This window comes from Cantharellus anzutake (assembly GCF_015039405.1).
Source record: "Cantharellus anzutake strain C23 chromosome Unknown EI90scaffold_55, whole genome shotgun sequence".
Lineage (NCBI taxonomy): Eukaryota > Fungi > Basidiomycota > Agaricomycetes > Cantharellales > Hydnaceae > Cantharellus > Cantharellus anzutake.
The window spans coordinates 411575-424730 of record NW_024067005.1 but is presented as its reverse complement, the minus strand read 5'-3'; the positions used below and the strand labels follow the sequence as shown (position 1 = coordinate 424730).

At 50.3% G+C, this 13156-nt stretch overlaps 4 protein-coding genes across 4 annotated transcripts; all 4 read left to right on the top strand.

The window, feature by feature from the left end:
* Nucleotides 1-384: 384 nt before the first annotated feature.
* EI90DRAFT_3073869 (uncharacterized protein) lies at nucleotides 385-847 on the top strand (the record flags this gene model as incomplete). Its single annotated transcript, XM_039061466.1, has 3 exons — nucleotides 385-393; nucleotides 459-540; nucleotides 634-847. Coding segments are annotated over 3 exons (216 nt in total), but the record flags the coding sequence as incomplete, so codon positions are not given.
* A 721-nt stretch (nucleotides 848-1568) lies between these two features.
* On the top strand, nucleotides 1569-1874 carry EI90DRAFT_2933000 (uncharacterized protein; the record flags this gene model as incomplete). Its single annotated transcript, XM_039055086.1, has 1 exon — nucleotides 1569-1874. A coding segment is annotated over one exon (306 nt), but the record flags the coding sequence as incomplete, so codon positions are not given.
* Nucleotides 1875-1947: 73 nt separating this feature from the next.
* Nucleotides 1948-5269, top strand: EI90DRAFT_3157124 (uncharacterized protein). Its single transcript, XM_039066096.1, has 6 exons — nucleotides 1948-2539; nucleotides 2596-2641; nucleotides 2708-2923; nucleotides 2981-4537; nucleotides 4591-4734; nucleotides 4798-5269. The coding sequence occupies exons 1-6, from the start codon at nucleotides 2232-2234 to the stop codon at nucleotides 5263-5265; spliced, it is 2739 nt and encodes a 912-aa protein (XP_038912029.1). The 5' UTR covers nucleotides 1948-2231; the 3' UTR covers nucleotides 5266-5269.
* Nucleotides 5270-5920: 651 nt separating this feature from the next.
* On the top strand, nucleotides 5921-7278 carry EI90DRAFT_3129205 (uncharacterized protein; the record flags this gene model as incomplete). The annotated part of the gene is made up of 5 exons (XM_039064169.1): nucleotides 5921-6140; nucleotides 6194-6334; nucleotides 6386-6528; nucleotides 6584-6694; nucleotides 6748-7278. The coding sequence occupies 5 exons, from the start codon at nucleotides 5921-5923 to the stop codon at nucleotides 7276-7278; spliced, it is 1146 nt and encodes a 381-aa protein (XP_038912028.1).
* Nucleotides 7279-13156: the final 5878 nt, after the last annotated feature.

Sequence of the window (13156 nt, the reverse complement as noted above, 5' to 3'; positions counted from 1 at the left end):
CCCTCGCACCAGGACCTTGCCGCTTTCAGAGCTGTCCCTGACAGTGACGGGTGGACGGATGGGTGGACAGATGATGATAGTGGGAGGGACGGGCCAAGTGGCACTAGGACGCGTAGACGGAAGTGATGGATATGTCAGGTCATGACAGCTTCAACCATCGCTGTTTAATTGTTATTTAATGGAGGTACGAGATTAAATTAGACTTGTGTGTGGTCGGTCTAAAAATGCGCTCTCTGTTTTTCTTCCACATCTGGCACAATCCCAGGTGATGCTTCATCTTATGCACCATACCTGCTGTCGGCCTTACGCATACTGTGCCTTCTGAGGTTGCAGTCATGCCGATTCAGGTTAATTGCCACTGCATTCCTGGATTGATTTCTTCAGACGAATTCTGTACATGTTGTTTGTCCACCTAAGCTACTGGGCTCTAGCCCACTTTACCTCGACCTCTGCTGAAGATGTTTTTATTTCTTACGTCTTATTCCCTTTGGCCTACAAGCTGTTTTTTGTGGAAGTTTTTTGTTTGGCTTCTTGTTTCCGGTAAGCTTTTCGGTCTCACTGAGGGGAAGGTGTTGTGACCTCTGGTTACTCGGTGGGTGGGATCCCGATTGCTTACTCAGTGTTTTTTCCTAGGTTTCATTACCTTCAGTTGTTTCCTTGCTCTTTGTAACCTCTGCTCTTCTCCCTCTTGTTCCTCGTTGTCCTTGTTTTTCATGTTACCCTCCTCCATCCCCAGTCTCCTGCCTGTTGTAAATTAGCCAGGTTGTCTTCAAATTCAAGAGGTTCTGGCATTAGCTGGGACTGTTGCCATGCTATCTCATTGCATCTCCTCCAGTGTGCACACAAGGGAAAAACTACCTTGCATGGAGATCAGATGCACAGTTTGAAGGATAAAGTCATGCAAAATCCCCACCAGAGAACCACTCTCATTCCCCCATCCATCACCCCTCCCTCTTCCTGCTCGGGTTGGAGGACTATGTAACTTGCATTCTGTGCACCCATTCCCCTCAGTCACATCCATTTGTTTCCATTGAATATGCACCACCATGATGTGGCAATGAGAGGGCCCACGATTTTGAGTCTCAATTTGAGCAAACATAGGGGTGAAATGGAAAGCATTGTGTGTGTGAGGAATGGTAACAATCGATAGTAGAAAGAAAGCTGGGGGATGGCAGAGGAAGCAAGATTACAGTACTGCTTGGGTACAAGTACAAATATTGGCCGGGGATTGGAGGACCCTGGGTTATGCAGAATTGGCAATATTGGAGGACCTTGCCAGAAAACGAATTCAGTCCCGGGCGAAAAACTTGCAGGACCCGCTACAGAGTAGCGGGAATAATACCTACTGTGATTAGATAGGAGGAGAAACTCGTATTCTATGGCACTGCCAGTGATGACAAAATATGCATCAAGTTCGTCCGTCGATACTCAAAGGAAGCACATCGCAAATGCTCATCATTGGGGTTTGCACCTGCCTTGAGGGGCTTTCAGCCCATTCCCGGTGGATGGTATATGGTTGTCATGGATTTCATCGATAATACTTATCATGAATACATGCAAAAGCCTTGTTTGAATCCGAAATCCGAAAGATGGTGACCAGTCTCCACCAAGCAGGATATGTGCATGGCGACATTCGAACTACCAACATCATGGTGAAGAGGGACTGTACACCCAGAATCATGCTAGTTGACTTTGACTGGGCAGGTGTACCTGGGGAAGTACGATATCCAATGAACGTGAACAATGCAGAAATCAAGCGGCCTTCCGGAGCGGATGATGGCGAGCTTATCCTGGCCGACCATGGTGTGAAAATGATTGATTACATGTATCTAATCACAATTCCCGGGTCCTGCAAAATTTTCGCCCGGGACTGAATTCCAAGGTCCTCCACTATTGCCAATTATCCATAACCTCACCGACCAATAAGTGTTCCCACTTAATTTCATTGTACATAACTTCCGATGCTGATTCCTCTGATGTACCATTTCTTCACTGTACATATCATTCAATGCACTTCCTTCATTCTATGCTGTGCAGGTCGTTGCGATGCGAAGCACGCAGTCAATGTCTGACCATGTGACCGTTTGTGACCATGGTCCACCAACACTGCATCAGGCGACCTCAACAATTCCCGTCCCGTCCCTCTCTCAAAAAGCGCTCAGCAACGCCGCCAGTATTGACAACGTAGCATCCAGAGGCCCAGTAATCGTTCCCGGAAGTTCCCCTGGACCATGCAAGTCCAACAACAACAACAACCCTCGTCCACTCAGCACGCTTTACCATCACTTCAAAGCATCACCCTTCCTACATCGTCATCCAAGTCTCCCTTCTTTGTCGTTCCAGCAGTACCCCATTTGCAGCAGCCTACTACCTCCAGACCCCAAGCCAAGCCATCTTTTACAATCCCTCACCCAAACCCAGTAAAGCCAGAACAGACCCCTCCATCCCCAAACATCTTCACCTACAAAGCCCCAGCGCACAAACATGCCCACCATCTTCATAGCATACCTCCAAAGGAGAAGACAGTCCAGACTTTGATGTATTTGTTTTGAGATCACACATCCCAAACGCCCGTTACTGACGCAACATTCCCAGTCTTGATCATATGTTATGGCTGCATTCACGCACTCGTTTCAACCAGGTTAGATGAAGCTGCCTGTTGGTAAAATCAACCGTAGCGCTCACATGAGAGGCGCTGGTATTCCAGGTCAGATCTGAGCTGGGAATGCAGACTGGGTCCCCAGAAGGTCCAACCGAAAAGGACGTCACTGAAACTGATGATGAACTTGCTCGCGAGCTACTTTTTGGGTTAACCGGGGACGACCGGTATAAAGGCCTCAGTGCTGATGCGAACCGGTATGTACCAAATGTGGACATTGAGACCGCAAAAGTTCAAAGGGCGAACGCAGAAGGAATGGAGAAGGTTGGCCATTCATTTTCCCCTGCATGTTTTTCCACCCCATGTTGATGTCTCCTATAGGTTCTTACTTCCTTACTCACCCAGCGGTCCGTTGGTTCTCGTCACACTCACGAAGTGAATCCTGGAGTTCCGGGGGTGTTACCAAATGGGGTTAGGATCAGAATTGTGCTTTCTGCTCTTGTCAACGACCTGTTCGCACGCGATCAGCACCTTTTTGGCCCCGATGAGCAACCAGAGAACGTGCTTTCAGGGTTGTCAAGTGATTTGTCGCCCATGTCCATTGCATCAATCGTAGCCAGCGGCACCGCTTCCTCCACTGAATTGCGCTGGGCCCAAATGGATTTTGAACCGTCGCCAGGCGTTCCCATTTCCCTCGCCCCCCTCACCCCGATCTCGTCCTTTCAGCAAACTAGGGTCAAGTCCAGCCTTGCCTCGGAATCGAAGTCAGGTGGACCTCCAGCGCGATCTATTTTTTCCTCGATTCCTCGTGGGGCCGGTATGGAGTCTCCATGGGCTCTTGGATCATTGAACAGTCTATCTGCAAGGGGACCCGAGTCGGCATCGGCATCCCACTTCGTTTCTAGCCTGCCCTTTGCTTCATCATCCTCAGGGTCGCATGCAAGCCGAGGCCCTCGAGTGCGCAAAGCTGTCGGGCGTTCTCGGGATTTGTACAATTCTGGAATTCGAAGGTGTTGGCCCATTTGTGCAAGTCACCTGACGGATTTTGATGAATGTCCACCTGAGTGCCTTCACGCAGAGGCCTATGCAGCGGACAAGAATGGTCTTCTTACACTATTAATTCAAAGAAGCCTGACCACGATCGGTTCAGGGTTGCCGGACCCCTGCATTCCATTGCGCTCTGCTATTCCTCAGTTTGTCCTCAACGACGTTAACGACAAGGGCGAACCAAAGGAACTCGCCATTAGCGGAACACGGATGGCTGCACTTTTGCCGCGATTCCTCAGGCTATCTGCCTTCGTCGCTCGAGAACTTGGTTGTGAGATGCGTGAGCAGCGGCAGCAATTCGCTGATGTGAAGGCCGGGACTATCATACCTGCGGAGCCCTCTTCCTCCAACCCCACTTCTATTGCTGGCATTCCTTCCACCACTGGCGACGGGCGTCCCACCCGCATCTGGTATGCCTTACTGAGTGGTATGGTCACTAGGGCCGCTTTAGAGGGATACCTGGGACGTGGTTGGTTGGGGCCCGATGCTCTTGAAATCCTTTTTGGTATTGGGGTAGGTGTGGACTGGGAAGAGGTTGTTGAGAAACCTGACGAAAAGGATGTTTCCGCAATGCGTGCCCGCTCGGGATCGGCCTCATCTGACGTGAAATCCGTGGAGGATGATGGAGTCAGCCAGAAGCGAGGATCGATTGACACGTCACTTTCGGAAGCTTATGCTGCCCAGTTTGAGCCCGATGGCATGCCTACGTTAGCCGAGGCCGCGAAAATTCTCTTCAAACGTAGTATTCCTACTGGCATCGCGGGTACTCAGTCAGAGTTGAGTGTTATCAACTCCTATGCGAATGGATTCCAGACCACATGTTTGGGAAACACACGCCCCATTGACACTGATCCTGAATGGGCGGTTGAGATGACTGAACGTGTCTCCGAGGTTAGTTTCCTCAAGGCGAACTTGATTCTTTTGCTAACTATCCATATCCTCAGTTTGCCAGTGTGCACCATACGACCGACCTTCACACGCATTTGCTTGACCTTTCGAAGCGATATCCGGCTGAGCCTGTTGAACGTGCAGCTCTTCGATTCTTGGAAGCCATTGCTCAGTGGCGTGGTCTACCAGAATTGGAACAGGTGGGTCCAATCATCTGGTCGTGCCCATAATTTGATTGCTAACTGATCCTCCGACCCCACAAGTACAAGGAACGTGTTCGAAAAGCCAATACCGTTGCGACGCAGCCCTCGGCTTCTCTGGAGCGCCGCCGTGGTTCTCTGTCCATTTCTTCTCTCGTGCACCCCACAGAGACATCTGACCCGACCTTTGAGCCCAGCTCTTCCGCTATCTCATCCCAGTCAAATACTCCCGTTACTTCTCCTGTCCTTAAATATTTTGTCGTCCCGAAGCATGTCATCGCTTCTCTCCCTCCTTATCCCTCAAAAAAACGCGTGCGCGATGAAGGCCCTGAGGCTGAAGCAAAGCGATTAAAAACCCCTCGTGTAGGTGCATCATCATCTGCAACCGCTGCAGCTAATACATCTCTACCTGGAATCCTATCTGCACCTGCAAACCCTCTGGCTGAATCTTCCTGGACTGGGCCTACGGTGTTTAATAGGAAACATAATTTCCTGTCTCCTCCCGATGTACATGTATATAACCTCAGTTGAAAATGGACAAAAAGCCTCGACTCATCGCTTTGTTATTTTTCATGGTTTAATATTCTTATTTCACACGACTAATCTCGACGGTAATTGGCGCTGAATGGTGCCGCATGGTCCTGCGTTGTTGCAGCGTGGGGGTGTTCACTATCCTGGGTTTTTCGCGTTCCTCACGTGTTTTTTGACGTGCATGTGACACTGGCAGAAGGTTTACTTCCGCCTGCTCCCTCAGCGCTGCCTTCGCGTCTGCTCCATCGGGACTGGTAAGTCCTCAGTTGGTTGCAACAGGGGCTGGAAGCTTATATGTGCGCCACAGACAAGTCGTCTGCATCTAAGCTCCAATCTCAAGTTCATATTGCGCTGTGCTTTCAAGTAGGTCTACTTTACCTTGCGCAAACTCCGTGCAGGTCTCACTGTAGCGCCTGTGCTACTTATTTCAGCTTCCTTGAGTTGTTTTGCCTTCTGTCGCGTCTACCCACCACCTCCCCTTTCACCAACCTGATATCTGCTGTATCTCGCTGAACTCGCACAATGCCCGGACCGCTTGGGTTCCGGCCGTTTCCACTAAAAGCGCTTACACCGTCTGATTAGGTAAACGATATATACAGGATCTTTCCGAAGCCACCTGTCACGTGCTCGTAGTTCGCGCTCCCTCACCACCACGATGGACCAGCATGCTTTGGCTCTTCTAAAGGCCGCGGAGTCATGGGACTGGCCTCTTGCCTATCGCATCAAATCCTCAGGAGGCCAAGATAGCAAGTTCAAGGCTATCATGCCAAAACTCTTGTCTGGTTTCATCACCGAGTCACAATCGTTAGGCGGAACCTTAGTTGATCAATTCTGGGTTGTGGTAGGGCAATGCCATCCCCAGCTCGAGGAAAATAGTGCGTCGAGACCCCCTTCTGCATGCACATTCTGTACTAATATCCTTTCTCAGTTAAGATCCTTCGGCGGATAGGATTTTACTCCCCGCGTCATTCTGAGATAGTGTTATTCGATGGGGTCGAGCGAGAAACGATTAATTTCTCTCCAATATTTGAGATGGGCGCAGAACTTTTTACCCATCTTTGCGTTGCTTGTAGGTCCTGATGCCAATCTCCCCGGAAATTGATGAAGGACTCGGTATCAGTTATGAATCCCGGTGGTCCTAAATCTCGGAGCGGCACACCCTTCTCAGTTAGCGACTTCATTGCAAAAGACACGGACGAACTACTGGATATTGCTGCCTCAGAAGGGCTCGGGACTAGGAAGCAAGCTGCTCTGAAAGCTCTGGTATGTCGTGACGGTGAATGACACATCTACTATTATGCTCAACATTTTGATTCAGATATTCAAACGTGACGGCCAATCATGTCCATTAACTGGCTTGTCTTTCGACACTGAGGATAGTGTTAAGCCACATTTGGCCCATATCATTCCTAACTCGGTCCATAACAAGGTTAGCGCTACAATTTTAAGGTGGTATTCATTAATCCTCGTTCTACTGCACAGCCTGATACTATCAAGTGTATTGCTATGCTCGCTGGGACAGCTGTCCGTGACCTTGTTTTGGAACAGTTGAATGATCTAGGCAACCTTCTCCATATCGAATTAAATGCACATGTTGCGTATGATGACATTCACTGGGGGATTGAAGCTCTTAATGAGAACGGAGTGGTGCGATTTTCAAGCTCGACCTACTTTGCCATCACTCATCGGTCCCCCAAGGTTAAATACATCTATAGGAGGGTTCCCTACAAGACTGCGAAGGGCCCCGGAATTATTCGCCTCCACGATGGGGATCAGATTGTCTTCGGAGGAGGCCCCGAGGCAGCACGACTTGGACCAGGCCCCAATCCGTCGCTCTGTAACCTCCAGCTTGCTGTGGCTCGCGTCCTGAGGATGAGTGGCGCCGCGGACATTATTGCACAGATCAAAGATGATGGAGATGACTCAGATTTTCCTCATGTTTACATTGCGTCGCCGGCGTTTTGTAACATTCTTACTGCTCAACTCCAACTTGCAGGGGGTGTTTTTCTGTAAGCAATTGGTGAAATTGTGGACGCTACATGACACATCGATCCAAATTACCAGCAAAACGGTCCTTTACCTCACCCACGAATCAAGATAGCGTTGGGGCTGAGGATATCATAAGGGTTGTCATTTACAAACGAAAAGTTCAGTTGACGTACTGCAACCGCCACCATGAGGGTTAACCTTGTCAGGAGTACTGACGCTGTAGAGCGCTTAAGACCTCGTTGATTTCGTAGAAGACTTGTGAAATCAGTTTCTCGAGAACCTGAATGTAGTGGCAGAGCACGAATCTTGGGAATAGTTACAGCTATTGGAATATCAATGTCCATGCGCGGTAATATTCTTTTTACTGATGCAATATCAGGTAAAGGTATCGTATATACCTTTTTGTCTTGATGCTCTCTTTATCCGGTGATAGCAGGCAGTTGCTACATTACTCTCTGAAGAAATTTTTGATGTACAACGGATTGAGAGATGTCGGACAGAAACCGAGAGAGTTGATAGTGATCATTCCCATTGGTGAGTGTGAGTGGCTGACAGTGTATGTTAGGTTCGGAAGCAGCAGGGGCAGGGTGACCAAAATCACAGGGAGTGACCAACGCGATGTGAGCAAACAACTTGGAACGCATTTGCTCGCGATTGAGAGGCAGGGGCTGGAGATAAGGAATGTGGTGAAAGAAACACAGAGCACAAAGATCTGAATAAGTCAACGTTTCCAATGATTCACAGATGTTCTTACGATGAGGATAATAGGAGCCAATGTGTCAAAAATGGGAGAGTATGCCAAGCACACTCTCATTGTTTAAGTGTTTGGAGTCAGCCGAGTTGCAAAGACGTAAAGCCAGGCAAATCAATTTCCGCTGTTGAACTGGACATGATGGAGACAAGACCACATTGAATACATCAGGAAACTCGGAGGGACCTCCTGGAGCCGAGATATCCCACGGAGCTTGGGGAGCCCAAAAGGTCCTTACCCCCTCTCAAAGAACCAGGAGGCACGCTCTCTTGGGCCTCTTGAGCTCTGCGGCTCCTCTCCTTCTAACGGTGCAGCGCTGGCTCTCAGACTCCAGGATTCTCAGTGTTCTTGACAAGGGGTGATCAACATGGAAATTCTATACCCGATGTACCATTTCAGGTTTTAGCGGGTTTGAGCGGAGACATACATACTAAGTAATTCAATCGGCAATTGCCGTACCCCGGCCATTGCCGCATTCCATATTGGGCATCCACCTAGAAGTCGAATTCACTGCCAACTAGAAAGATGGAGGTATGTGGATCAATTAAACATTGTTCCCAATGATGGCATGTTGTTTTAGGCTCATGAGGGGAGTGCAGAGAATCATTCTCAAGTGTGTCCGGAGTGTGGTATGGACGTACTTCTGGGGACCGGTGGTCAAAAAAATCTGCTGCATCATATTGGCAAGGCAAGATGCCGTGAATCCCAAGAAAAGCGGGAGAATAAAGTAAAAGCCCAACCACAAGCTGAGTTAATGGCTTCATTTTTCAAAAAAAAGGAGTCCGTACACCGCCCAACTGTGGTCCCCCCCGCTTTACTCCAAAGTCTAGCCCCTGAGCCCATCCATTCACCCTTGCCATCAAAACCAAATCTTCCACACACTGAAGAAGCTCCGAAAATGCCTAGTCAACCAGACAAAGGACTGCAATCAGCCAGTTGCTTATCAAAACTGAGACATATTGCGATGAACCTCCCCGATACTGTCCCACTTGCTGCTCCCTCAGCTCTCACTGGTGACCCTAAAGAAATAGTGGCCACTTGAAAGCTGGAAGAGCCAGATGAGGATGTATATGATGTGATGACTGCGCAGCGCGATACCTCAATTAGTTAGGTATGAGTAGTGATGGACGGACTTGCCTGCGCAGCGCGATACCTCAATTAGTGAGGTATCAGCTGCTAGTGCAAGTCCGGTCCTTATATACATCTTGTAATGACTTTACGCCACTGAGGTGAAACATAAATGGTAAACAACAAGTTGAAAACAAAAGCGCAAAGCGCAAAAACAAAGAGTCCAAGAGGTTGCCGCCGTTTGTGCCTCAAAGCGCCCCTCCCCTTCCCAAAGCGTGAATGTCCGGCCCGGGTGACTCCCTTGACCACCAGTGGCGTTGGGCTGCAACTTCTAACACTCCCCCACAGTCCAACGTCCACGCATCTATCTAGGCCACGAACTCCATCCCAAGCATCAGGCAGAAGCGATCGTGCTTTGCCTTGACTAAGGACTTCGTAAGTATGTCGGCCGCCATATCATTCGTTCCAATAAGCTTCAAATCAACCGTTCCATCTGCAACACATTCCCGTATGAAATGATACCTGACGTCGATACTTTTGGTTGCGGCGTGATTGACGGGGTTTCGAGCGAGTAGGTTTGCAGCTCGGTTATCGATGTGTAACGTGGTTGAGCCGGGCATTCCTTCATGTAATTCCTCCAGGAGGCGTCGAAGCCAGACTACTTCTTTGGCTGCTTCGGCTGCTGCAACATACTCCGCGTGTGTTGAGGATGATGCTACGCCAGCTTGCTGCTTTGACATCCACGAAACCACTCCCCCAGATAAAAGAAAGGCATATCCGGATACTGACTTTCTGTTTACCACGTCGTTCGCCCAATCTGCATCGGTGTAGCCTACGAGGTCCCCGCTCCCGGCTGTATATACTATCCCTCGGTTCATAGTCCCTGCAAGATATTTCATTATGTGCCTAAGTCCCTCGATGTGTTCTTGTCCGAAGGTCGATGCGAATGGCGCCAGCGCTCTCACGGATGCGCAGATGTCTGGACGGGTTCCTAGAGCAGCATACATGAGAGATCCGATGACTTCGAGGAAGGGGTACGAGGAAACTCTCAAATGGTCTTCCGTTGGTACCGGTTTGTAGTGTATCCCAGCGGGTAATGGCGTGGTGCATGGCGCGCAGTCTGTCATATCGAAACGAGCGAGAATATCCTTGATATACTGCGACTGGTCAATCGATAGTGTGCCAGCCGATATGTCTTGGCGAACTCGGATCCCCAGGATCCATGATGCTTCCCCTTTGCTTGAGACTTTGAAACGGTCCCCGATGGTGTCTTGGATAGATGTAAGCAGTTTCTCGTCGTTTCCAGCAAGGAGTTTGTCGTCAACGTAGACAGGAATGATTACAATGGATCGTCCTCGTTTGAATACGAAGACCGAGTGGTCAGCATGTGTTCGACGAAATCCAAGGTGAATCAAGAAGTCATGTAAGGTTGCGTACCACTCCCGTCCAGCTTGCTTCAATCCATAGAGCCCCTTCTTAAGTTTTGCAACCATTTGTTCCCTCCCCTTTTCCTCATATCCCTTCGGTTGACGCATGTATATATCTTCCGAGAGCACCCCGTTGAGATATGCCGATTTGATATCCATCTGGCGGACTCTCCAACCGTGACGGGCACATATGGCAAGAAAAACGCGTAGGGAGGCTGATTTCACAACGGGGGCGAACGTCTCTGAGTAATCGATCCCCTCCCGTTGACCAAAGCCTTGAGCCACCAGACGAGCCTTAAAACGGGTTACCTTTCCATCAGCGCCACGCTTCTTGGCGAGCACAAATCGACAGCCGATGACGTTACGGATACTTGGAGATGGGTCAACCAGATCCCAGGTGCCGGCGTCCCGGATGGCAGAAAGCTCTTCTAGCACGGCGGCATGCCATTGGTCCCGCTCGGGGCCAGCCAACGCATCCCGCAAGGTCGGAGTGTCTGGCAGATCAGCGTCTTTATCTAATATGGGGTTCACCAGATGGGCCTCATCCAACACAATATCCAGGACATCTTCCATGGTGACAGTCGCCGCAATCGGTACCTCATTCAGGAAGTCTTCATACACATTGGCAATCAGGTCCTTGCGCCGGCCATGTGCACCGTAGTCTGATGGGTCGAAGCGATGAGGTGGACGTCGTTCCCTCTGTGGTCGAGCAGTGGGCTGGGTGGCAGCGGGAGGTACAGTAGGGGGTACAGGCGGAGATGTGGGTCTGGAAGATGCCGCCTCAGTCAGGTGATCCGGGTCATCTGACTCATCACCAGAATCATCATGTGCCCTTGACTCAAAGACGGCACGTGGCTGGATCTTCGCCTCCTCCCGGAAGATAGGTGAGCGGACGATCTCGACCTTGTGGGTCAGCTCATCGTACGCCTTATACCCAGAAGAATTCTCTGGATACCCTAGAAACTTAGCCGGTCGCCCCCTCTCCCCCAACTTCTGCGCTCCCAAATCTTTTGGCTGATGAATGAACATGTTAGCGTACCAAACCCTCATGTGCGCGACACTTGGCTTCCTTCCGTGGAATCGTTCAAAGGGCGTCGTTGTGTTCGAGTGGGTATCGATGGTCCGGTTCATAGCGTAGACAGCTGTGGCGAAAGCGTCAGCCCATAAGAAGTTTGGAGCCTCGGCGTCCTTCAGCAAGGTGCGTCCTTTATCCAAGATCTTCCGATTAGTCCGTTCGGCCACTCCATTTTGTTCAGGGGTGTGCGGAACTGTCTGCTCCATGGCAATTCCCTTGTCTTTACAATACGTCCGAAGGGTTGAGTTCAAGTACTCTCCTCCTCCATCCGTCCTCAAAACCTTGACATGGGACCCGTACTGATTCGCAAAGTGTGTGTCCATCCTGATGAACCACCCTGTGAAATCTGACTTAAGTGAGCACGGATAGAACCAGGTGAAACCTGTCTTGTCGTCCACGAGTGTGCAGAAATATCGCCTCTTTCCAAGTGACATCACCTCCATCGGTCCGCAGATATCGGAGTGTATTCGCCCTAGTCTCTCACCAGCAACCTCATGTCCCCTTCCAAAAGATCCCCTCGTCATCTTTCCCCTGATACACGCTTCACAATCGAAACCTCTCGAGTCATCCCGAACATCTTCCATTCCCAGAACCGACCCGCTCTTTATCATTTCCTTTAATGCATCCTTCCCAGGATGGGCCAGGCGTTTGTGGAGAAGGTCGAAGGAGGGGGTGGAGGCTTCCACAGCCGGGTTCGCCCTTTCGGATGCGGTGGGTGTCAGCTGCGAGGTCGGGTGATTCAGGTAGAACATCGGTGCGAGTTCTTTTAGTGTTTCGGCGATCAGCTTCCCACCTTTTTCAATCCTGCAGACATTGTCAAGGCCGAAGGTAATCCGGGCGCCCCGACGGATGAGGACTCTACAGGAAAGGAGACCGTACTTGAGACTAGGTACATACTGTACGTCTGGAATTCGACAGGTGAAGCGCCTCCCTCCGGCAGTGCAGGCGATCAAGACGGTCCCCTCCCCGAGCGAGGGAACGCGGCTATCGTTTCCCAAGGCAATCTGGCGTGGAGGATCAAAAGGTGTGTATTCCACGAAGTCGTTTTGGTTGGGCAAAAATGGTTACTGCATCCTGAGTCCACGATCCAGGGTTTCGGCGCGTCTGTGTTCCTGTCGGTGACCAGTGCAGTGTCCATGATATGTTCAGCACATAGAGCCTTTTCCTCAGAGTCCTCAGTAGCGTTTGCACTTTCCTTTTCGGCGGCTCTCTTTTTCTGGTAGGTTTCCTTTTCGGCTTCTGTTGCCGTGCATTTTGTGCGAAGATGGCCGGTCTTTCCACAACTCCAACATGTTTTGCGCGTTAGCCAGGATGGATCACCCTTCCTTCCCTTTGTATCGCTCTCTGCAGCAAGGGCCTTTGGCGTGAGTGCAAGTTCAGTTTTCGTTCCAAGGTTCTCCCCCTTTGCCCGGGCCCGGAGTTCCTCGGTCTCTACCTCCCCCTTCAGTTTGTCGAGGTCCCAGCTCATGTCGTCAGTTGCTGCTGGGGCGTTCTGGATGAGCAAGGTCTGCAGGGTACTCATGCAAGATGGGAGGGTATGGATGAGTTGCATGGCAATCATTCGATCTTCGATCCGTCCTC

Bases quoted from the DNA above. Each gene is read 5' to 3' on its own strand.
- EI90DRAFT_3157124 (XM_039066096.1), top strand. From the start codon at position 2,232: ATGCAAGTCCAACAACAACAACAACCCTCGTCCACTCAGCACGCTTTA. The intron at 2,924-2,980 runs GTTGGCCATTCA...TGTCTCCTATAG, and splicing joins ACGCAGAAGGAATGGAGAAG to GTTCTTACTTCCTTACTCAC. The intron at 4,538-4,590 runs GTTAGTTTCCTC...CCATATCCTCAG, and splicing joins TGACTGAACGTGTCTCCGAG to TTTGCCAGTGTGCACCATAC.